Below are 23,941 nucleotides of genomic sequence, written 5' to 3'. Positions count from 1 at the left end.
TCTTAACAACCCTTCCACAGATGCATGTTCATTAAATTGTTTATGGTTCATTGAACAAGCATGGGAAACAGTGTTTAAACCCTTTACAATAAAGATCTGTGAAGTTATTTGGATTTTTACACATGATCTTTGAAAAACAGGGTCCTGAAAAAGGGACGTTTCTTTTTTTGTTGAGTTTAGTTTATTTCACTTGTATCTACTTCACTTGCTTAATCAATGTTAACATATATTTCCCATGACAATAAAGCCCTTAAATTAAAATTGAAGGTGGGGTCAGGCTAGGTAAGACAGGGAATCCAGCTCAGCCAGATAATGATAACAGTAACGTTGTGGTTGGGTGACTCTCTTCCTTTCTCTTCCTCTCTCTGTCAGTGACTGCTGTAGCTCCACCCCTGCGGTGCTGATGTCGAATTTCAAATATCACACCACTCTGCTGATCCCGCCCACTTGTAGGACCACATAGAAATAGTCAGAAGTGACTCAAAAAATCTAATATTTCTCCACCGGCACTAGACACAGGCGCACAGTAAGTCTTCTCTATATATCCAAACAACAATCATTCGTTTATCCCAGTTTGTTTTAGCTGTGACTACAACATCCACAAAGATATTGAAGCATCTCTCAGTTGAGTTGAAATAGTGCTGTTCAGTAGGCCTGCTGTCAAACATTTTGCGTGCCGGGTGGTCGATATTAGACCAAGAAGAAACACTTCGAATTGCGTGGAAGTCCGAAGGAGAAAAGATGCTACCGACTCGTGTGGGAATCACCGGGCTGACAGCATGTTGCCTGGTGTTGCTTTCCCACTGTTTTGCTCCTACAGGTAAGGATGTGAAGTCAATTGTATCACGCAAGATGCTTATGATGCGTATTTTTGGGGCTGACTCCGGCTGAGTGCAGAGCGGGTTTTGCCCTTGGGGCTCTCTAGTCTAAACGATCTGACATGGAATTTGACATCTTTAAATTACTTATAACATGACATAGTTGTCAATTGCCTATATTTCAGTCAGCTTTTTATTTTATGTCTGACATGGAATTGCAAATGCAACCGTGCTGCTCACATAGAATAAATGGCTGAATTAATTTCTATTTTGGTGCTTTAATACCAGTCGAATGTTCAATTAAACCAATGTTTATACCCTCGTGTCCTAGGCTGAACTTGTAATAGTGGGTTTAGTGCGCAGGAAGTGGGCATGTTCTTGACATTGAGAGTCAAGCGCTAACAGCTTTTCAATACATTTTCCCTTTCAAAGTCGATTAACTTGTAGGACCACATAGAAATAGTCAGAAGTGACTCAAAAAATCTAATATTTCTCCCCGGCACTAGTCCTAGAACTTAAACATTTTGTCAACGAAAATTATAGTTTATCTATAAAAGTTAAAATGTATCTATTTCGTCCGTATGAACGAAAGCTACGCTCGGTAAGTCGATTGGCTGTTCTTCAAATAGTATGTAGCCGCGAGACAATCAGAATGAGAAATAGGCTCGTCACATCCGGTAGGACTACATGTCAAGGCTGTCTGGTTTTACCTCTGGGCTTGACTTGTTGGAGGAAAAAGACGGTTGTCAACGAGAAAGGGCGCGGCAAAAGGGCGCCCAGCCCAGCTTCTATACCGTGTGGCAAGAGGTTATTTAGCCCAGCTTCTGTGCCATGTATGGAGGAAATAGAACAACTTCGATTTTTACAGGAATGGTTTTATTTTACACCTTTGGATAGACTATTTTGAGACAAAATTCTGATTGTTGCAGACCTTGATCACTAATTGTATGCATTTGTAGGTTAGATGTAGCTTAATGTCAAAATACATTCTCAATTGACATTTAAAATCATAGCTTTTGTCATCAACAATTAAATGTAATAGGCTTATTAATAGATGCATGTTATGAGAATGTGTTTATCACCTCAAGCAAAGTCTGCTTCCTTCTTTAGATGTCTTGATATGATTAAAACCACCAACTTCCTTTACCAGCAACCCACAGTAGGAACTAAATACACTATCATACAACTCACATGTCCATTAACTTATTTGCTAACATTATTACAATGTATTACATTGTATTGTATTGCAATGCATTAACAGCATTCGAGGCAAATTCCTTATTGGTTTCAGTAGGTAGGCTAAGGGTGAACTTACCGGCCTCTAGGTTAATATTGTGTTGTGTATTAGTCTAGTTGTGGCTCCATTCTGCCACCCTGTTCTACTGTAATCCCTCAATCTTTAAGGTTGCATCCCAAATAGCAACATATTTCCTTTAAAGTGCACTACTTTTGACCAGAGCCCTATGGGACTATGCCTATGGAGACTAACTCCCGCTCCCAGGGATTTGAAGATTAGAACTTCCATCCAATGTTTATAGTTTAAGGTATTCATTAATGTAGTGATTAAATCTGCTTATTAAACATGTGCAGAGTGTGTATGTCCATCTGTGTGTGTGTGTGTGTGTGTGTGTGTGTGTGGGCCCCCACAGTAGGACTGCTGTTACTGTATGTGTGGGGCCCCAACAGTAGGTCTGCTGTTAATGTATGTGTGGGGCCCCAACAGTACTGTAGGTCTGCTGTTACTGTATATGTGGGGCCTTAGCAGTACAATAGGGCTGCTGTTACTGTATGTGTGGGGCCTCAGCAGTACTGTTGATCTGCTGTTACTGAATATATGGGGCCCCAGCAGTAGATTTGCTGTATGTGTGGGGCCCCAGCAGTAGGTCTGCTGTTACTGTATGTGTGGGGCCCCAACAGTAGGTCTGCTGTTACTGTATATGTGGGGCCCCAGCAGTAGGTCTGCTGTTACTGTATATGTGGGGCCCCAACAGTAGGTCTGCTGTTACTGTATATGTGGGGCCCCAACAGTAGGTCTGCTGTTACTGTATATGTGGGGCCCCAACAGTAGGTCTGCTGTTACTGTATGTGTGGGGCCCCAACAGTAGGTCTGCTGTTACTGTATGTGTGGGGCCCCAGCAGTAGGTCTGCTGTTACTGTATGTGTGGGGCCCCAACAGTAGGTCTGCTGTTACTGTATATGTGGGGCCCCAACAGTAGGTCTGCTGTTACTGTATATGTGGGGCCCCAACAGTAGATCTGCTGTTACTGTATATGTGGGGCCCCAACAGTAGGTCTGCTGTTACTGTATGTGTGGAGCCCCAAGGGGCTGTATTAGTTGACACCATGGAGAATAATGGGAAAATCCCTGTAGAGTTGCATCAGTGGTTCAAGAATAGAATAGATTCTAGAATAATCCCCATATGAATCATGCAGCCCCAAGAGCATCTGATAGGAGAATGTACATCATGCTATGCCTAACACACCAGATCTCTCAATCAGTCACCAGTGGCATGCAAAAACACCCTTAATAACCTCACAATGAAGGTCCAAGTGGAATTGGATGAACTAGCATAAACCAAGTGCAGTTAGATTCATTAGTATAAGCCGAATGCAGTTGGATGAACGAGTTTAAACCAAAAATGCAGTTGGCTGAACTAGTACAGACTGAGTTCTGTTGGTTTAGCGTCTTGACAGACGACCATCAGTGGTCACCTAGTTCTAAATGAATCTGTGGCTATGGAAAGACCAAGCCCTGACCTTTGGCAAGATTTGTGTATACATACAAACACTTTTATCGCCGGGTGTTTGTTTATGTGTGCCACTGCCCACGTGCCAAAACAAGCAGAAATGCAGAGGCAAAATAACGGAAAGAAACAAGCCTGTCACACACAATGACAAGGGCGTTGATGAGGAATCCAATATTAGCCTCGCCTTTGACCTATATGGACCGTCCTCCTGTTGTCATCCAGTGTAGCCTTTCATACACTTCAACTAAAGCTGCGGAGATGGTTGGTGTTGCTGCAAAACAATATAGTCTTTTCAGCTGTGGTTTTACATTGACATTTCAGTCATTTAGCAGACGCTCTTGTCCAGAGTGACTTACAGTTGGATTCATTCATCTTAAGAAAGCTAGGTGGGACAACCACACATCTCAGTCATAGTAAGTCAGTGTTTCCTCAATAAAAGGAGCTCTCAGCAAAGTAATGGCTATGTAAGGGGGAGGAGTCACCTGCTAGTGTTGTTGGATTACTTAAGATACTCATTGAAGAGGTAGGGTTTCAGATGTTTTCTGAAGATGGGCAGGACTTTGATGTCCTAGCTTCAGGGGAAGATGGTTCCACCATTGGGGTGCCAGGACAGAGAAGAGCTTTGACTGGGCTGAGCGGGAGCTGCCCTTCCGTAGGGGTGGGAGAGCCAAGAGACCAGAGGTGGCAGAACAGAGTACTCGGGTTGGGGTGTAGGGTTTGAGCATAGCCTGAAGGTAGGGAGGGGCAGTTCCTCTTGCTGCTCCGTAGGAAAGTACCATGGTCTTGTAGTGGATGCGAGCTTCGACTGGAAGCCAGTGTGGAGTGTGCGGAGGAGAAGGGGTGACATGGGAGAACTTGAGAAGGTTGAACACCAGGCGGGCTGCAGCTTTCCAGTTCAAAAATATAAAAGGTTACATGGATGACATCTGGGGCTATTGGAAAGTCTATTGCAGACTCTTCCATCCGTAGCAAAAAAACAGCGTTGAAGGACCTTACATGGTCAAGTTGTCATCAAGCAGGAGGCAGTGTTTATTAATAGAACCTGATGAAGATTGGGAGTTGGGGACTCTCTCTATAAAATGTTTCTCTCTCTCTCTCTTTTTTCTCCCGCTCTCCCTTTCTGTCCCTCTCTAACTTTCTCTCCTTCACTGTCTCTTTCTATCTCTCTCTCGCTCTGTCTCTCCTCGCTCAGCAGCACGGCTAAATCAAAGTGATTTCCGTTGTATGTCGGCAGCCATATGAAGGTCTATTCAGGTCATGATGTAACTTGGTCAGGATGCTAACCTTTGAAGACAGTAGGCGTACATTACAATGAGTGAGTGCTGTCTGTCTGCAAATAGGGCTTCCTCTATTTAACTGTGAGCCAGCAGTAGTGGATAGGCCCTGACAGTAAATTGGCCGCATCCAACAAGCACCTAACTACATTAAGGCCCTGTGCAGATGGCAGCTGTGGTCAGCTGTGTGTCCCTGCTAAAGGTGCACGGGTCAGCTGTGTGTCTCTGCTAAAGGTGCACGGGTCAGCTGTGTGTCTCTGCTAAAGGTGCACGGGTCAGCTGTGTGTCCCTGCTAAAGGTGCACGGGTCAGCTGTGTGTCCCTGCTAAAGGTGCACGGGTCAGCTGTGTGTCCCTGCTAAAGGTGCACGGGTCAGCTGTGTGTCCCTGCTAAAGGTGCACGGGTCAGCTGTGTGTCCCTGCTAAAGGTGCACGGGTCAGCTGTGTGTCCCTGCTAAAGGTGCACGGATCAGCTGTGTGTCCCTGCTAAAGGTGCACGGGTCAGCTGTGTGTCCCTGCTAAAGGTGCACGGGTCAGCTGTGTGTCCCTGCTAAAGGTGCACGGGATCAGCTGTGTGTCTCTGCTAAAGGTGCACGGGTCAGCTGTGTGTCTCTGCTAAAGGTGCACGGGTCAGCTGTGTGTCCCTGCTAAAGGTGCACGGGTCAGCTGTGTGTCCCTGCTAAAGGTGCACGGGTCAGCTGTGTGTCTCTGCTAAAGGTGCACGGGTCAGCTGTGTGTCTCTGCTAAAGGTGCACGGGTCAGCTGTGTGTCTCTGCTAAAGGTGCACGGGTCAGCTGTGTGTCTCTGCTAAAGGTGCACGGGTCAGCTGTGTGTCTCTGCTAAAGGTGCACGGGTCAGCTGTGTGTCTCTGCTAAAGGTGCACGGGTCAGCTGTGTGTCTCTGCTAAAGGTGCACGGGTCAGCTGTGTGTCTCTGCTAAAGGTGCACGGGTCAGCTGTGTGTCTCTGCTAAAGGTGCACGGGTCAGCTGTTTATTCACCAACACCCGCCCGCAATTGCTAATAAGCCATCCACAACCGTCAGATCAAGTGTAAATCTGAGGCCCACACCCAACCCTCACCCACACATATATAAAATGCGCTATAGGCTACAGTCAAAGACGGCAGAAGATTTTTTTGACATCAGTTTGACCAGTTGTAAGGAAAAAGAAAGCTGTGAAAACGACCGGGGGAGAGCATACAATACAAATAGTCTGGGTAGCCATTTTATTACCTGTTCAGGAGTCAAAAAAGATGGAAATACTATCAGATTGTATGATGAAGACAGCACCTCTACAGACGGTATCTAACTGAGCAATGCGTTCTCTCAAGATGCAGAAAGAAATCATATTTCTCCACTCATGTTCCCAAGTCCAAATTTAGCCTACATTTGGTGTATAATTTACCTGCAAGAAAGGCTTAATTCTGCAGGAGTTATTATTAAGGCTATGTGAGAGGTTATAGACCTACAGTCAGTGTCCAGATTTCAGTTTCCCTTTAACCCATCTGAACAGTAGCCTACAGTTCCCTTGACACAGGCCTATTTTAAGTCCCGTCTTGTGGCTGTCAAATCTGTTTAGTGTCTCACAATCACACATAACACAGCCAGCACTGCTATCATCCTCTTTCACCACTTCACCAGATCTTTCCCAAACATTTCTGTTCAGGCCCTCCCTTCTCTTTATTTTCAACTCTCCTTTTGCAGCTTTTGTCTTATTGAATGAAATTTCAACCATGTCCTTAACTTTTTCTGCCTGTTTCCGGACAGCATTTGGCGATTGGCTGTGTAGGCTATGTGGAGTGCTGCTAGGCCCTAACGCTTAGTCTTATGCACTAATGCCAGATAGCCTACAATAATAAAATAAGAAGCCCAATGTAGCCTGTTGATAGAAATTGCACTAGAATTATACATTGATGGATATTTTGAAGGTATTGTTTCTCTTTATTTAACCCGCCTGCCACACGGATATAACTGCTGGGACTGCGGGTTAGGAGTCAACCCCCTCATCACTAGTCTCTGCTTCGCTCTGTCTATTTGTCTCTGCCTCTCCTCCCCCGTGGGTCAAAGTTTGTGAGGATGGCGTCAGGCATAGGAAGGAGAATGCGAATCAGGTGACTTGCCGGTAATTCCATTTGCAAGACAGACAGGCAGACAGGCAGGCAGGCAGACAGGCAGGCAGGCAGACACCTAAGAATGTGCTGATTGGTGAATAAGGAAGGTTGCTTATAATTGCTTTTTGGTTCTTAGAATCTGAGATTATTACGCAATAGTTTACAGGCTGCATGCAGAGCTAGTTTGAATGGGATTTGCTGTTACTAATGAAAAGTATCCTGCTGGTAGAACTGTAGATTTGTTAAAGTAACGTTCCACTCGAAGTACAACAGGATTTTCCCACTCACTTTGTCTGAAGTCGATTTCCCCAAGACAATTATTTTCTGGAGTAATTGTGAAGAAACCCAATGCAATACAACTATTATCCCTCAAGGAAACGCGCCAGAGAAATCACCCCATATTTGTTATCTTGATTTAGTTTAGTCACAACCTCAAAGACAAACGAAATGCCCATATGGTGACTCACTGTACATACAGTAACCGTACAGACAGTAGGTGGACTGCATAAGGAAGTTAAGTAGACAGGAACCAAACTTCTATTTTATGATTATGTTTGTTTAATAATAATTAACTGTAACCTGAACAGTGTACCACAAACAAACTTCCTCCGTCGTCTGTGCTTGGTTACTACGCCAAGTGCGTGGCTTAGTTATCGATCAATGATATGCACGACGCACACAAATACACTCTGACGTCACGACACACCCACACTGAGAGAGAGGGCTATGTATCGCAATGGCGTGGCCCAACCTTTCCAGCCAGACGGTTTTTGGTTCAAACGGAAGCTAAACTTGGCCTCTGTCGTTGATAACGTCTCACATTCAAAGCTAGTCAATGGAAAGAGGTTTCCATTCAGAACCGGCTGGGCTTTTTAAAAAGATAAACGACTTACAACATCCTGGGGAAATAACTCTCACCCACTGCATTTCAATTAGAGACTAAGTTGAATACAGTACAAGTCCTCTATTACCCAATGTATATCTAATCGTATAGGCTACAAAGAGAGAGTGCAGTACAGTATGCTTGGGAGCGGAGATTTGTGACCCAGAGAGAGAGAATGGTAGACATAGTTGTGACGTACGGTACAGTCTAACATACTGTACACACAGATGCCTGTTGAGAGTACAGTGGGCTATGCTGCTGGAGGTTGAGTGTCGTGTGACCTAGAGAGAGAATGGTAGAGAGAACACAGTATGCAGCTTGAGAGGCGTGTGACCCATTTGTAGATGATGGGACAGGAGATTAGTAGGAGAGAGAATTAAAAATAGACAGAGAAAAAGGGGAGAGGGGAGAGCCAGACAGAGAGAAAGGGGGAGGGGAGACAGAGAGGATCATGGAAAGAGAGAAAGGCAGAGTGCGTGTCGGGCCAAGTAAAGTCTCCGTTTTCACTTGAGAGACTGTAGAAGTCTCAGGGCGAGCTAACAGTCGGCCTCGTAAATGTATCACCACTCTCTCCAAGAACAGCTGGAATAGGATGGGGGGAAACTATTCCTGGAACCTCCGCTGTGTGTGTGTGTGTGTGTGTGTGTGTGTGTGTGTGTGTGTGTGTGTGTGTGTGTGTGTGTGTGTGTGTGTGTGTGTGTGTTCACTGGAAACACAGTCCTGGCGGTTACAGTGCCTGTGTATCATCATGTAGGCTATTGTAGCATTTCAGGCGAGGGGTTCAGCAGTTGTTTTTTCACCATGAAAAGCCCTGATTGATCAAGTCAGGCCAACATTTCTCAATACAAGATTGTCTTACGATATTATAGTCCCACATCTCTACAGGAAGGTGTGAGCATTGGTGACATCACATGCCAATAGATGGAGCAAGCACCCTCTATCTTCTGAGTCTCCTTCACTAACTCTCTGTGTAGCAACCGACTTTACGACTTGAGTCATGCTGGTGTAGCCGCGGTTACTATTACATGTGTCAACATCCGACAGCAGTTGTGCCCCACCTTCCCCTGTTGCTCTCACTAGTGCTCTTGTTATGAGCATTTTGAGGAAAGTCCCTCGAGGGCCAATCAGCAGCTGGTGGTGTGATTATGACTCCTCCCCCCTTCATTGTCTTAAAGAGACAGCCGCAGGCTCTGACTCATACTCTGTTGCCTCAGGCACAGCGGAATGTGACAGTGGAAGGAGAAACTGACTTACAGCGACCGAGACCTTGCAGAATATTGATGGTTCCATGCTAGCTCTACCTGTTGGCTCTCACTTCCTTGTTGAAGACATCTTCACTTTGATTGGGCAGATGAGTTCAATGAGGTTGTGACCTCGGCAACCCAAAATAAATTGGGCCGTTTTGGGGTTGAATCTCGTTTCACTGTTGAATAGGCTAGTCAAACAGTTACGTGGTATTCATTCATAAGCCTACTGGCAGAAACTAGAAGTGAGAAAAAAATTGATTTCCTTGCTCAAGTCTGTACAGTAGGTCTATAAGTTGTTTAATTTTCCCTTACCGGATGCTGTATATGTGGGCCAATGGTGTGTGTGTGTGAGTTGACACTTGTGTGTGTTCTGTTTGGGCAACCTCTTGTCCTGCACTAATTTCCTTCATTTGAGAGTTTACATGAGAAACGCACAAACAGTAGTTGCCAAGCAACAGTCTTGAGTGCATAACAAAATGGCCGTCAAGTTCTCACTGTCTGCTGAAAGACCATGAGATACAGTAGCTCCAGTGTGTGAACAATAAGAGATAAGTCTCTCCCATGGGAAACTCCTTCCCTTCCTGTTTAGAAATGCTCCATATTGTAGTCTTTTTACCTCATCCTGTTCCTTAATCTTTGGACTCTCACTACTGTAGCTCTTATCATACATAATTGCTGGTCCCAGAGGGGCACTACAAAACATTTTACAGGATGTGTTCTTCTCACCAACAACAAGATATAATCCCAATCTTAATGGCCGTCAGATGACTGCCTTCTGTTGTCAGCGAGCGTTGTTGAACATGAACTAAGTAACTTCCCTCGGTTAGTTCAATGTTAACATCCGTCACTACTACAGACCTATTCTATCCTCTGCGTGAGCCTAATGTTATGTGGTACTAGTGTCACATGACAGAAAATATGTATTATGAATTATTGCCCTATATTGTAAAAACTCACTGAGTCAGTATCAAATACACTCTGTTAAAATGTCTACCTAGTATATTATATTTGTACTACCTTGTATATTTTAGGCCGTCATTGTAAATAAGAATTTGTTCTTGACTGACTTGCCTAGTTAAATAAATAAAACCATTAAAAAAATTACAAAAATTACACTAGTATAGATTTATAAAAGATGAAATGTGTCCTGTCTGTCAGTCATTTACAGTTATCCTGGGTTTTTCTTCTCCTAGATGCTGCGTATACATGTGGGACAAGTCAGTTCAGGTGTGGCAACGGGAAATGTATCACCAGCCGGTGGGTGTGTGACGGAGCTGATGACTGTGGTGATGGAACTGACGAGCTGCCAGCCGCCTGTGGTGAGTAACTGACTCTTCCTCCTCTTTTACTCTTCTTCTCTCTCCTCTTTCTTTTCATACTCTTCTTCCTCATCCTTCTCCTCCTTCCTCTGTTCTCCTCCTCCTCTTCAGATAAGATATAATTGCTAAGATGTGTCACACAGACTCTAATGTCTGTATCTGTTGATGTCTCTCTGTGTCTCCAGAGGCTAAGACCTGCCTGCCCACTGAGTTCAGCTGTGGAGGCCCACTGAACAAGTGTATCTCCGGAACGTGGCACTGTGATGGCGAAGCTGACTGTGACAATGGAGCTGATGAGAAGAGCTGCGGTAAGATAACAGTACGGATGTAGGACCTTCATTTGATCACCCTGTTGCAGGAGAACTTTCCTACAATGCAGGACATTTAACATTTGTAGTGTATTTGAAGTTTAAGAAGGCTTATGAAGTTCGTAATTTCCACTTTGAAATTTGACTTGATTTGTCCTTACGAAAAATCTATCAAACTCTACAGAAATGTCCATTTAATTATAATCCACGTAATAATTCACATTTCCGGTTGCTGCAGGATTATTTTCTTGCTGAAGCAAACTGTCTCAAATGAAGATCCTACATATTTACAGTCACTAGTCTAGTCCAATAGTGTATATGCTGTAGCCAACTCTTCTATCGGTGTCATACCTGATAGACTACACTGCAGTCATCACCATACTGAAGACAAACGGTTCTGTTCATCACTGATTACCTCTGTGGTTCGTGCATGATGATGTGTTAAGACTTCAGTTTGTAATCACTAACTGGTGCTATCACCACATCACTGTGGTCCTTGTGTCTACTCTGCACACATTGAACCCTTAGACAAAAACCTCTCGTTCTTTTAGTGACAATAATATTATTTACAGATATAAAAACATCCTAAAGACACAATAGAGTACAAATACTGTGTCACCCAGTCCCCAACCCTTCCATATTCCTAACCCTCCATCCCTCTCTCTCCCTCCCTCCCTCCAGCCGCAAAGAACTGCACCGACGACGAGTTCCACTGCTCCAACGGTCAGTGCATCGCCGTCTCCTTCGTGTGCGACAAGGACAAGGACTGTTCCGATGGTTCTGACGAGACTTCCTGTCCCACCGCCACCTGCGGTTCCAACGCTTTCCAGTGTAACAACACTGTGTGTGTACCGCGTTTCTGGGCCTGCGACGGCGACGCCGATTGTGCCGACGGTTCAGACGAGTGGCCCCAGAACTGTGGCGGGAGGGACACCAAACCGACAACAAAGCCCTGTGGGCCACATGAATTCCACTGTGGGAGTGGGGAGTGTATCCATAGGAGTTGGAGCTGTGATGGAGGCAAGGACTGTCAGGATAATTCAGATGAAACCAACTGCAGTGAGTGGAAGGTTTTTTGACAATATTCTACTCTGCTTCTGTCCTTTCTCTCTGAAACAGCTGTTTTTTTCAAAGACAGAAATATGCTTATTTAGTTAAGCGTTTACAAAAACAAATGTTCATCTTCCGAGATCTACTGTATGAACAGACGCTAAACTAAGGGACTCTTAAGAGAAAATCCCAATCGCCCTTTATCTGTCCATCTGTCTTGTTGTATTGTTTATCTAACCTCTCTCTCTCGGTAGGTCGGCCCACTTTATCTGTCCATCTGTCTTGTTGTATTGTTTATCTAACCTCTCTCTCTCTCGGTAGGTCGGCCCACTTTATCTGTCCATCTGTCTTGTTGTATTGTTTATCTAACCTCTCTCTCTCGGTAGGTCGGCCCACTTTATCTGTCCATCTGTCTTGTTGTATTGTTTATCTAACCTCTCTCTCTCGGTAGGTCGGCCCACTTTATCTGTCCATCTGTCTTGTTGTATTGTTTATCTAACCTCTCTCTCTCGGTAGGTCGGCCCACTTTATCTGTCCATCTGTCTTGTTGTATTGTTTATCTAACCTCTCTCTCTGGTAGGTCGGCCCACTTTATCTGTCCATCTGTCTTGTTGTATTGTTTATCTAACCTCTCTCTCTCGGTAGGTCGGCCCACTTTATCTGTCCATCTGTCTTGTTGTATTGTTTATCTAACCTCTCTCTCTCGGTAGGTCGGCCCACTTTATCTGTCCATCTGTCTTGTTGTATTGTTTATCTAACCTCTCTCTCTCTCGGTAGGTCGGCCCACTTTATCTGTCCATCTGTCTTGTTGTATTGTTTATCTAACCTCTCTCTCTCGGTAGGTCGGCCCACTTTATCTGTCCATCTGTCTTGTTGTATTGTTTATCTAACCTCTCTCTCTCGGTAGGTCGGCCCACTTTATCTGTCCATCTGTCTTGTTGTATTGTTTATCTAACCTCTCTCTCTCGGTAGGTCGGCCCACTTTATCTGTCCATCTGTCTTGTTGTATTGTTTATCTAACCTCTCTCTCTCGGTAGGTCGGCCCACTTTATCTGTCCATCTGTCTTGTTGTATTGTTTATCTAACCTCTCTCTCTCGGTAGGTCGGCCCACTTTATCTGTCCATCTGTCTTGTTGTATTGTTTATCTAACTCTCTCTCTCTCGGTAGGTCGGCCCACTTTATCTGTCCATCTGTCTTGTTGTATTGTTTATCTAACCTCTCTCTCTCTCGGTAGGTCGGCCCACTTTATCTGTCCATCTGTCTTGTTGTATTGTTTATCTAACCTCTCTCTCTCGGTAGGTCGGCCCACTTTATCTGTCCATCTGTCTTGTTGTATTGTTTATCTAACCTCTCTCTCTCGGTAGGTCGGCCCACTTTATCTGTCCATCTGTCTTGTTGTATTGTTTATCTAACCTCTCTCTCTCGGTAGGTCGGCCCACTTTATCTGTCCATCTGTCTTGTTGTATTGTTTATCTAACCTCTCTCTCTCGGTAGGTCGGCCCACTTGCCAGCCAGATGAGTTTCAGTGTAACGATGGCTCCTGTATCCATGGTAGCCGTCAGTGTGACCGCCAGTTTGACTGCAAGGATCTGAGCGATGAGATGGACTGCAAGAGCGGTGAGGCTCAGCCCTAATGGACACACACACACACACACACACACTCCCTATAGCTGTACTATATGTCTAATAATATTCTCCTCTTTCTTATTCTCCCCCCAGTGGATGCGTGTGAGGGCCCGAATAACTTCAGGTGTAAGAGTGGGGAGTGCATCACCGTGGACAAGGTGTGCAACGGGCAGAAAGACTGCCGAGACATGTCCGACGAACCTATCAGGGAGTGTGGTGAGTTGGAACCGTAGACATATTCTGCGTCCCAAATGGCACCCTAATCCCTGTTTCGGCCACTACTTTTGACCCTGGGCCCATAGGGAACTCCCTTTACACTCACATACCATTCAGTGGAAAACAGAGGAGAGAGACCACATCCCAGCCAGGAAAATATGATGGAGACAGCTAGCCAAGTGGTTCAGCCAGTCTGGTCTGGCCGAACTAGTTAGTGGTTTAACGAGTGAGGTGACTGGTTTAGTCTTGCCGAAGGAAAAAGGCTGTCATCATGGACATTGAGGATGATGGTTGTTTCTTATAGATTTCTAGATACATAGAAGAAATATAACTGATTTCCGGTCTGATTCTACAGGCAACAACGAGTGTTTGACCAATAACGGCGGTTGCTCTCACACCTGTACCGACCTGAAGATTGGCTTCAATTGCTCCTGTCCTGCTGGGTACAGTCTGTGGAAGGACAACAGGAAATGTGAAGGTGTGTGTAAATAAACGTTTATATGACACTTTTCTAAGACTCTGAACTCAGCTCAGAAGATTGACTGAGCTCTAAGTCACTATAGTGACGAGTGCCAGATTAGATCGCAGGACATTGGATTTGGATCAAATCATACTATGAATTGCCACAACTGACCCCTGACCCTATCTTCTGACCTCTAACCCTGTTTTCCTCCTCCTGTAGACATTGATGAGTGTGCTGACCCAGACACCTGTACCCAGATCTGTGTGAACATCCTGGGAAGTTACAAGTGTGAGTGTGAGGAGGGCTACGAACTGGACCCCAAGACCAAGACCTGCAAGGCTGCCACAGGTACGTGTGAGATGGAGGGACACACTAGTTAAGCTACATTCCGACAGCCACCCCAGCATACCACTTAGAATGGATGCTCGATAGATCGCTTGCTAGTGTGGATATATGAACAGAGCCTTGGAAGGAATTCTGATATAGTCTGAACAAATCAAAGCAAAGAAGAGGTTTAGGAAGCTTCTCTGAGGCCTCATTATTAAACGACAACTTTCTAAATGTGATGTAAATATAGTTAAGAGGCAGATTTGAGGCCCACTGTTTTACTGGAAACGACAACTTTTTAAATGTGATGTAAATACAGTTAGGTAAAGTGGCAGACTTGAGGTCGAAATCTAAAACTTTCTAAATCTAATTGTATGTCTTCCAGGTACTGTCCCCTACCTGTTGTTCACCAACCGCCACGAGGTGAGGAAGATGACTGTGGACCGTAGAGAGTACGTCCCTCTCATCCCCAGCCTGAAGAACGTGGTGGCCCTGGACATGGACATGCCTGGACACAGGATCTTCTGGTCTGACCTGCACCACAGGAAGATCTACAGGTGAGGACCTACTGGGGGAAGGGGAGTGTGTGTTTGTGTATATATATATCTATATCTCTGCAAACAGACAATACACAGTATTTGTTCGTTAACAAACATCTATTTTGTCCCGCCGCCTTCCGCAGCGCCGACATGAATTTGGCAGGGAACTCCTCCCACCACAGCGTGGTGATTGACAGCCAGATGGAGGCGCCGGAGTGTCTGGCCGTCGACTGGATTCACGGTAACATCTATTGGACGGACAGCGTGCTCCAGACCGTCTCCGTGGCAACCACGGACGGAACACGGCGAAAGACGCTGATCAGCGAAGGACTGGAGAAACCAAGAAGCATCGTGGTGGACCCAGCCAACAAGTAAGAAACTTGGGTTTTGATTGATTGGTTTTATTAACCGTGTTTGGGTCATAGCCTATTGATCTGTATTCATTAGTATCATGCTCAATAGGGTGTTGACTGCCATGAAAACCAAAAAGATAAATCTTCGACAGGATGCTTTTGTTGTCGAACATATTGGAATAATTGAATGAGTGAGGATCTCCTTCGCAAACATGAAACAACACAGAAGCTCAACGTGTCAGCGTGTGTGATTTCTCTAAAGACTTCCAGATGTCTTCCAGATGTTGTGCTGAAGTGTGTTAGAGGTAGGAGTTCTGACTGACGGTAATGTGTCTGTTTCCAGCTTCATGTACTGGACTGACTGGGGCAACGAGGCCAAGATCGAGAAGAGTGGGCTGAACGGTGCCAACCGCGTCGCCTTGGTTACGGACAACATCATGTGGCCCAACGGCATCACTCTTGGTAAGAAGAGTCCACTGATTGGACACTGCAATATAGTGATGTGTGATTGGACACATTGTAATTTGCTGACTCACATGATTCTTATACTCGTATACAGAACAGTTGAGATTTTGTGTTGTGTTATTGTTGGAGTTCTATCATACATTATTTACATTTAAATGCATTCAAATAATCTGCCTCGTTATCATGCGTGGAAGCATTGTTTATAAGTTAATGATTATACAGTGGGATTTCTCTTACGCTGTCTGTCTCTCTAACAGACATGGTTAACCAGCGTCTGTACTGGGTGGACTCTAAGATGCACACCCTCTCCAGCATCGGCGTAAACGGAGAAGGACGACACACACTCATCTACAACGAGGACAAGCTGGCTCACCCCGTCTCTCTCGCCGTCTTCGAGGTAAATAGTGATAGAATGGGGACATTAAGGTCTCCCTAACTTGAGTTCCATGAATGGAGTTCCTTCTGGAGTATAGTTATGGACAGGTCCTAGATGAATTGTAGGAAGGGAGACTTAACTGAACCAGTAGAGTCCAGTCCATCAGGGCAATGGTTACAATCCAACCTCAGAACCTCCTCTAGGTCCCTGGGTCGAGCACCATGGCCTTCCCCCTCTACCCTGGCTGTGACCCCAGAACCTCCTTTAGGTCCCTGGGTCGAGCACCATGGTCTCCCCACACCAACCTGGCTGTGGTAGCTTTAATTAAAGGGGATTTCCAGGTTCAGAGTCTTATCCACCAGCCCGGTTAATGAGTTTAGCCATGCAGCTAGCCAGCTTTAGCTGTATTACAGAAATCCATCCATGTAGCTGCTGAATGGAGACCAAACTGATCTTACAGTATCCAGGCCATAGGTTAATAAGCCCCATATCTGAAACTGTTGGTTTCCCCCGTTTACATTAGGACAGATACATTAAGTCTTTGTTTGTGGATGGATTTGTAAGTACGCTATGTACTGACTATGATACGGTATGTACTGACTATGATATGCCATGTACTGACTATGTACAGTTGGTTAACTTTGTAAGTACTGTATGTACTAACTATGGACAGTTTGTTAACTTTGTAAGTACTGTATGTACTGACTATGGACAGTTTGTTAACTTTGGTTAACGTTTTTTTCTTCCTGTCTCTCTTTTCTGGTTTCTCTCATTTGTTTCACAGGAGAAAGTATTCTGGACCGACATGGACGACAGAGCAGTCATGAGCGCCAACCGCCTGACAGGAAATGACATCACTGTACTGGCGGAGGACCTGGTGCAGCCAGAGGATATCATTGTATACCACAACCTCAAGCAGCCCATCGGTATGGCAACGCACGCTTTTTAAAAACATAACAAATCTCATATGAATAACTGTAATTAACTTTAAAAGCTGAATCAGGTGGTCTAACACTCACTTCTCTCCCTCCTATAGGAAAGAACTGGTGCACAGAGAAAAACTTTGTGAATGGAGGTTGTGAGTTCCTATGTCTGCCTGCTCCTCAGATCAACCAACACTCCCCCAAATACACCTGTGCCTGTCCTGATCAGATGACCCTCGGCCTGGACATGAGGAAGTGTGTGGCAGGTATGTGTTTTCCTCTGTCGAACCCTATGGAACTTTAGAGAAGAAGGGTGCAACTCTTGCCCTGTAGACCCCTTTCCTGCAGTCAAATGACCAGATCGCCCACCTCATGGGTGGAATGTTATTAATATTTTCATTATTAATCATCATTAAAATTAGTTTAAGACCAAATATTTTGTAGTTAAAAGCTAGTTCAAAAGCCAATGGATGTCAAAGTGTTAGTGTTTATCCTCATACTCACTGTTCATGGTCATTGAACCTTTTCTCAAACTAACTGACACGTTCTTGTGTGTCTAACCTTTAACCTTTACCCCCATCTCTTATCTCAACAGCTCCAACAACTACCGCTCCCCCCACCACTCCCAAAACTGTAGCCCCCATCCCTACCGGGGCCCCAACCAAACAGCCAGCTCGTCCCACTTCCACCACAACTACAACAACTACCTCCTCCGCCCGCCGTGCCCAGCCTCAGGACCCCGATACGTCCTCGACTGCTCACAGTCCACAGGAAACTGCGGTCACAGGTCAAAATGGCTATGTTGCCATGCCCAAAGTAGCTGAGGCATCACACCATACTGTGCTCTACATTGTCTTACCTATCAGTGAGTATTTTACCTTGTAGTATCAGCATAATGTCTAATGCACTGATAAATACAGTTGTACTGTAGTAACCTACTCTCTGTTTATGTATTGACTTACGTGTTGATATACACTGAGTGTACAAAACATTAGGAACACCTGCTCTTTCCATGAGACTGACCAGGTGAAAGCTATGATCCCTTATTTATGTTACGTGTTAAATCCACTTCAATCAGTGTAGCTGAAGGGGAGGAGACAAGCCTTGAGATATTTGAGACATGGATTGTGTACGTGTGCCATTCAGAGGCCGAATGGGCAAGACAAAAGTTTAAGTGCCTTTGAACGGGGTATGGTAGTAGGTACCAGGTGCACCGGTTTGAGTGTGTCAAGAACTGCAACGCTGCTGGGTTTTTGACTCTCAACCGTTTTCCGTGTGTATCAAGAATGGTCCACCACCCAAAGGACATCCAGCCAACTTGACACAACTGTGGGAAGCATTGGAGTCAACATGGGCCAGCATCCCTGTGGAATGCTTTCGACACCTTGTAGAGTCCATGCCCTGACAAATTGAGGCTGTTCTGAGGGCAAAGGGGGGTGTAACTCAATATTAGGAAGGTGTTTCTAATGTTTTGTACACTCAGTAAAACCCATATCATTGTAAAAGTTAAACTGGCTTTACCTACCATACTTTATCAACAACAATTACAACAACAAGAACTGACCTTTGACCCCCTATCTCCTCTCTCCAGTGATGATGTGCCTGGTGCTGTTTGGTGCAGTGTTGCTATGGAGACACTGGAGGCTGAAGAACACCAACACCATCCACTTTGACAACCCCGTGTACCAGAAGACCACAGAGGACGAGTTGCACATCTGTAGAAACCACAGCCAGGACGGATACACCTACCCACAGGTACTGTCACTGTCACCTAGCAACCCACCAAGCAACACAGTCATTGTCTTATTACTTATGTAGACTACACGTATCACCAGGGTTAGAGTTCATTCCATTTAAATTCTCATACTGTGTTAAGATCAATACCATTTCGATTGAGTAAAATAATGGGATGAATTGCCCATCGTTTTCCTATGTGGAGTTGCAATCCACTTAATTTCCTGAACTGAGTTTAAATGGAATTGACCCCAATCCTGCAGGTGTTCTGCAGTGGCTAACAGATAGCATGTGACCGTTGATTATGGTATAGCCTATGAAATACTGCATGTAGCGGTTTTCAGTGTTGTGTGACTTTGTTGATCGTTATTTTCTGTCTCCCCTTACAGAGGCAGATGGTGAGCCTGGAAGAAGACCTGGCATGACTAGTAGAAGAAGAAGAAGTGGATATGAAGAATTGTATTTAAAGAGAGAGAGATTTTTGTTTGAAAAAGTGACAAGGTCATTTTAACCCTAATGCTACTGACACGTCCTTTCCAATCCTTTGATGATGACCTCATCTCGATGACCTAAGTTCCTGGCTTCCTGTTCCGAAGATTCCGTTCCGACCTCAACACTGTGCTGCCAGCCAAGACGAATAAGAAGGAAAAAAGAAGCTCAAAAGAAGAAAAACTTGGTTGCCGTGAAAACCCACCCAAAACAAAGGAATGGATGAAGATGAAACATACAAACGGAATCACAATGACAACCATCTAACACAGCTTCCACTTTGTTTGGTTTTGTTACATATCACTTAGCAGCTCTTTTGTAAATGAGTGTACATTTGGCTACTTACTGTAAAATAGGTCAACTTTTGTTCTAATGTTGCATAAGATTGTGTATAGCACTGTACAGTAGACGTCCTACACTTCCAACCCATTTGATTCTTGAGTTCAGTTTGATCCCACTTCCTTTGTCAGCCTGACAAAAGCACTAGAAAACACAATTAGCACGATATGAAGAATGTGTTGAAGATAGTGAGTTTAAAACGGGTTGCAGTCAAAAAGCTGTCTTGTCATATCTTTTGAAGGTCAAAAACGGTACCTAGTTTGTATGTTTCTGGTGTACTTAACAATGGACATTGAGATCTCTGGATGGCCTTGCCATCTGACATTGACACATGCACGTGCCTAGTCACTTAGCACCAAACAGCACCAAACATCACCACATCTTAAAGTGGAGACTTTCCCAGTGGGGACATTGAACTATGGTGTGACACTACTCTGAGCTGAAACGTGTGAGTTGTCGGCACTACTCAAAGCTGAAACGTGAGTTGTCGGCACTACTCAAAGCTGAAACGTGAGTTGTCGGCACTACTCAAAGCAGAAACGTGTGAGCTGTCATTGGTCTCTTTACATATTTGTGCCTTTGCCATCATCAATGCAAGCATTTCTATACTCACTCCAGCAATGTGTGTAATGTCTAGTGACGTACATGTTCTTACGGTATGTGGTATACAGTGTTTAGAAGAACCCAAATGCCTTATGACCTCCTTTCACTATAGTCAACTATAGCTGACATAATAGTTATCTTGCCTTTGCACGTGCAGCAGACATTCTGTCTCTTGGTAAATATGATCTTATAGCCCCTGTCAACTGTTGCCTTACTCAAGTTACTGAGTTGAGTTGTTGCCTTATTGCCTTCTATCTGGTTATGGCTTTACACGCCTTGTGCATTTTCGATATATTCCAATTTGTGCATCAACAAGTTACATCCAAATCAATATCGATGAGCATTGTTTGTTTTGTGGCCAATTTTAAAGATCGCTGAAGGCCAGCAGCTGAAGGCTACTTGAAGGCCAGCAGCTGAAGGCTACTTGAAGGCCAGCAGCTGAAGGCTACTTGAAGGCCAGCAGCTGAAGGCTACTTGAAGGCCAGCAGCTGAAGGCTACTTGAAGGCCAGCAGCTGAAGGCTACTTGAAGGCCAGCAGCTGAAGGCTACTTGAAGGCCAGCAGCTGAAGGCTACTTGAAGGCCAGCAGCTGAAGGCTACTTGAAGGCTACTTGAAGGCCAGCAGCTGAAGGCTACTTGAAGGCCAGTAGTTGAAGGCTACTTGAAGGCCAGCAGCTGAAGGCTACTTGAAGGCTACTTGAAGGACAGCAGCTGAAGGCTACTTGAAGGCCAGTAGTTGAAGGCTACTTGAAGGCCAGCAGCTGAAGGCTACTTGAAGGCTACTTGAAGGACAGCAGCTGAAGGCTACTTGAAGGCCAGTAGTTGAAGGCTAACTGAAGGCCACTGGTTTATGTCTGTATGCTGCTCACTGTTCTAAAGAGTTAAGCCATGAAGAAAACACCCTCCATTTGATTTTTTTGTTTTATTGAGGTGGAAAGCTGACAAAATAAATTATGGTGAATGATGTTGAATGACATCCTGGTATGATATGACAATATTAATTATAATTTTTTAGAATATGTATATAGTTTGTTTGTTTCTGTAAATACTACATCCTCAGTTCGCTGTGGTATCACCCTGTTCATTTTGTACATTTTAAAACGTGAAAAATATGTTGTACATATTACAGATTTGTTTTATTTATTTATATATATACATATATAAATATCTTGATGGGATGTTTTCTTTTCCCAAGCTCTCGTGTCTACTGTGAATGGTTACACAGTTGTTAATATTGTCCCATCATCATAACCAACCAACCAATGTTCATTATCTTCATTCATTATCCATTGAATCATTATCTTGGTTGTGTGAATGACATTACTGGTTCTGAACAACGGTGTAAAGTTCAGATCCATATATAGACATATCTATGGTTCTGGTGAAGTTAATGTTTGTTCTGTTATAAGGTTGTGTTTTCATTCAAAGCTGATTGAAGATCTTACATTTTATAGACTAAATTGCCCCTGTTGTGCAGTGTTTTATGACATCAGTTGTGATCATGGTTATCAGTTGTGGTGTGTAAAGCACAATGTTGTGTATCACCCTAAGATGTACGAGTCCACAGGACAGAGCATCAGCTGCAGCTTGCCTGTTACATGCAAAATGCTCTTCTTGTTGATTCTTAATTCTCCTCTTCAGAGAATCCAATCTCAAAGTGACCATTGTTTTGTTTTTGTGATTATTTTGTTAAATAAAAGATAAAACCTGATCATTATTTATCTGTCACGTCTCTTTCATCCCACTGCACAGATAGTGTCTTCCTTGTATGGCTGTGTCATCGTTAGAACAAAAAAATACAGAACTTGTACTTAACGTTCATGGCACTGAGCACACTGTATTGCTCAACCCGTTCCTGATAATGGTGGTAAGCCTACCTAATAAGGCTGTTTGATGTAGATAACAAAGGATTTTAGTTGTAGGCTTTCCGTTTGACCGTTTTTTTTCAGGACGAAGGCCTAAGCTACAAATTATTTTTGTTCTCAGTCAGTTGTTGTTGTTAATGTTTCATAAGGTTGTCTAGTGTGCGCAGTATTGCATTCAGTCTCTCACTGACATCTCCTTCCCGTCAGTGTGTGTGTTTTACAAACTCTTTCACCACCAGTGTAAGTCCAGCTTTTGTTATCACGTGTCAAGGTGAAGATACAGCGAGGTATAAAATAAATGGAGCTGGCACACTCAAACTCCACCACGCACCTGTATTCATAAACAATGTTTCTTCAGGACCTGATGAAGATCCTTACAGGAACTAAACGTTGCGGTTAGAGCGTTGGGCAAGTAACCGAAAGGTTTCTGGATCGAATCCCCGAGCTAACGAGGTAAAAATCTGTCATTCTGCCCTTGAACAAACAACTGAACGTTGTTCCCCGATTGGCTGTCATTGTAAATAAGAATTTGTTCTTAACTGACTTGCCTAGTTAAATAAAGGTTAATACATAAATAGGTGAAGCTTCTGAGTGTGCCGGCTCTTTATTTTATACCAACTGTTTTCAGCCCTGCACACAACCTACTTCTTTATTAACCTTTACTTAAACTAGGAAAGTCAGTTAAGAACAAATTCTTACAGATGAAACATGTCAGTTTTATCACACTTGACTACTAATAAGGAATGCAATGTGCAGGCTGTGTGTTCTAAGCTAATTTAAACACGTTTTTATCCTCACTTAGAGAAAATTCCACTTGAATTTCCATTGTGGGAGTAATGCAGTGTTGAGAACAGCCTAGAACTTTGGTGTAACATTTCCTGCCCCAATATGTCAAGGTCACCCAATTCTATTCTATGTTAATCCAGTCATTCCCTGTGAACAATTAAGTTGCTGACTTGTGACAAGGATGTTTACAATGAAGTCCTTGTGACCCAAATTCTCCTTTACAATTATCCAGTCATTTTCATTATACACTGTGTGCACAATTATTAGGCAAGTCAGTATTTTGACCATATCATCATTATCATGCATATTTCCCAACTCCAAGCTGTATAACCTGGAATGCTTATTGGATTTAAGCATATCAGGTGATGTGTATTTGTGTAATGAGGGAGGGTGTGGCCTAAGGAGATCAACACCCTATATCAAGGTGTGTATAATTATTAGGCAGCTTCTTTTCCTCAGGCAAAATGGGCCAAAAAAGAGATTTAACTGACTCTGAAAAGTCAAAAATTAAAAAAAGTATTTCAGAGGAATGCAGCACTCTTGAAATTGCTAAGATATTGGGGTGTGATCACAGAGCCATCAAACGTTTTGTTGCAAATAGTCAACAGGGTCGCAAGAACCGTGTTGAGAAAAAAAGACGCAAATTAACTGCCAAAGATTTGAGAAGAATGAAACGTGAAGCTACCAGGAACCCATTATCCTCCAGTGCTGTCATGTTCCAGAACTGCAACCTACCTGGAGTGTCCAGAAGTACAAGGTGTTCAGTGCTCAGAGACATGGCCAAGGTCAGGAAGGCTGAAACCCAACCACCACTGAACAAGACATAAGTTGAAACGTCAAGACTGGGCCAAGAAATATCTGAAGACAGATTTTTCAAAGGTTTTATGGACTGATGAGATGAGAGTGACTCTTGACGGACCAGATGGATGGGCCCGTGGTTGGATCAGTAACGGGACACGGATCTCCACTTCGACTCAGATGCCAGCAAGGTGGAGGTGGGGTACTGGTATGGGGGGTATTATTAAAGATGAGCTAGTTGGACCTTTTCAGGTTGAAGATGGACTCAAACTCAACTCCCAAACCTA

The 23,941-nt window shown here is 44.1% G+C and overlaps 1 protein-coding gene across 1 annotated transcript; it reads left to right on the top strand.

The window, feature by feature from the left end:
* The first annotated feature begins 473 nt into the window (after positions 1-473).
* Positions 474-21,922, top strand: LOC106590115 (low-density lipoprotein receptor). The gene is made up of 17 exons (XM_045707922.1): positions 474-820; positions 10,269-10,394; positions 10,580-10,702; positions 11,384-11,761; positions 13,248-13,370; positions 13,473-13,595; positions 13,951-14,073; positions 14,278-14,406; positions 14,771-14,942; positions 15,068-15,295; positions 15,621-15,739; positions 16,000-16,139; positions 16,903-17,044; positions 17,155-17,307; positions 17,637-17,906; positions 18,633-18,796; positions 19,165-21,922. Exons 1-17 carry the CDS (start codon positions 742-744, stop codon positions 19,198-19,200), a joined length of 2,628 nt encoding a protein of 875 aa, XP_045563878.1. The 5' UTR covers positions 474-741; the 3' UTR covers positions 19,201-21,922.
* Positions 21,923-23,941: the final 2,019 nt, after the last annotated feature.

Source organism: Salmo salar, chromosome ssa02 (assembly GCF_905237065.1).
Source record: "Salmo salar chromosome ssa02, Ssal_v3.1, whole genome shotgun sequence".
NCBI lineage: Eukaryota > Metazoa > Chordata > Actinopteri > Salmoniformes > Salmonidae > Salmo > Salmo salar.
The sequence above is the reverse complement of the archived record's forward strand: the minus strand, read 5'-3'. Positions and strand labels throughout refer to the sequence as shown.

Bases quoted from the DNA above. Each gene is read 5' to 3' on its own strand.
- LOC106590115 (XM_045707922.1), top strand. From the start codon at position 742: ATGCTACCGACTCGTGTGGGAATCACCGGGCTGACAGCATGTTGCCTG. The intron at 821-10,268 runs GTAAGGATGTGA...TTCTTCTCCTAG, and splicing joins CCACTGTTTTGCTCCTACAG to ATGCTGCGTATACATGTGGG. The intron at 15,740-15,999 runs GTAAGAAGAGTC...TCTCTCTAACAG, and splicing joins GCCCAACGGCATCACTCTTG to ACATGGTTAACCAGCGTCTG.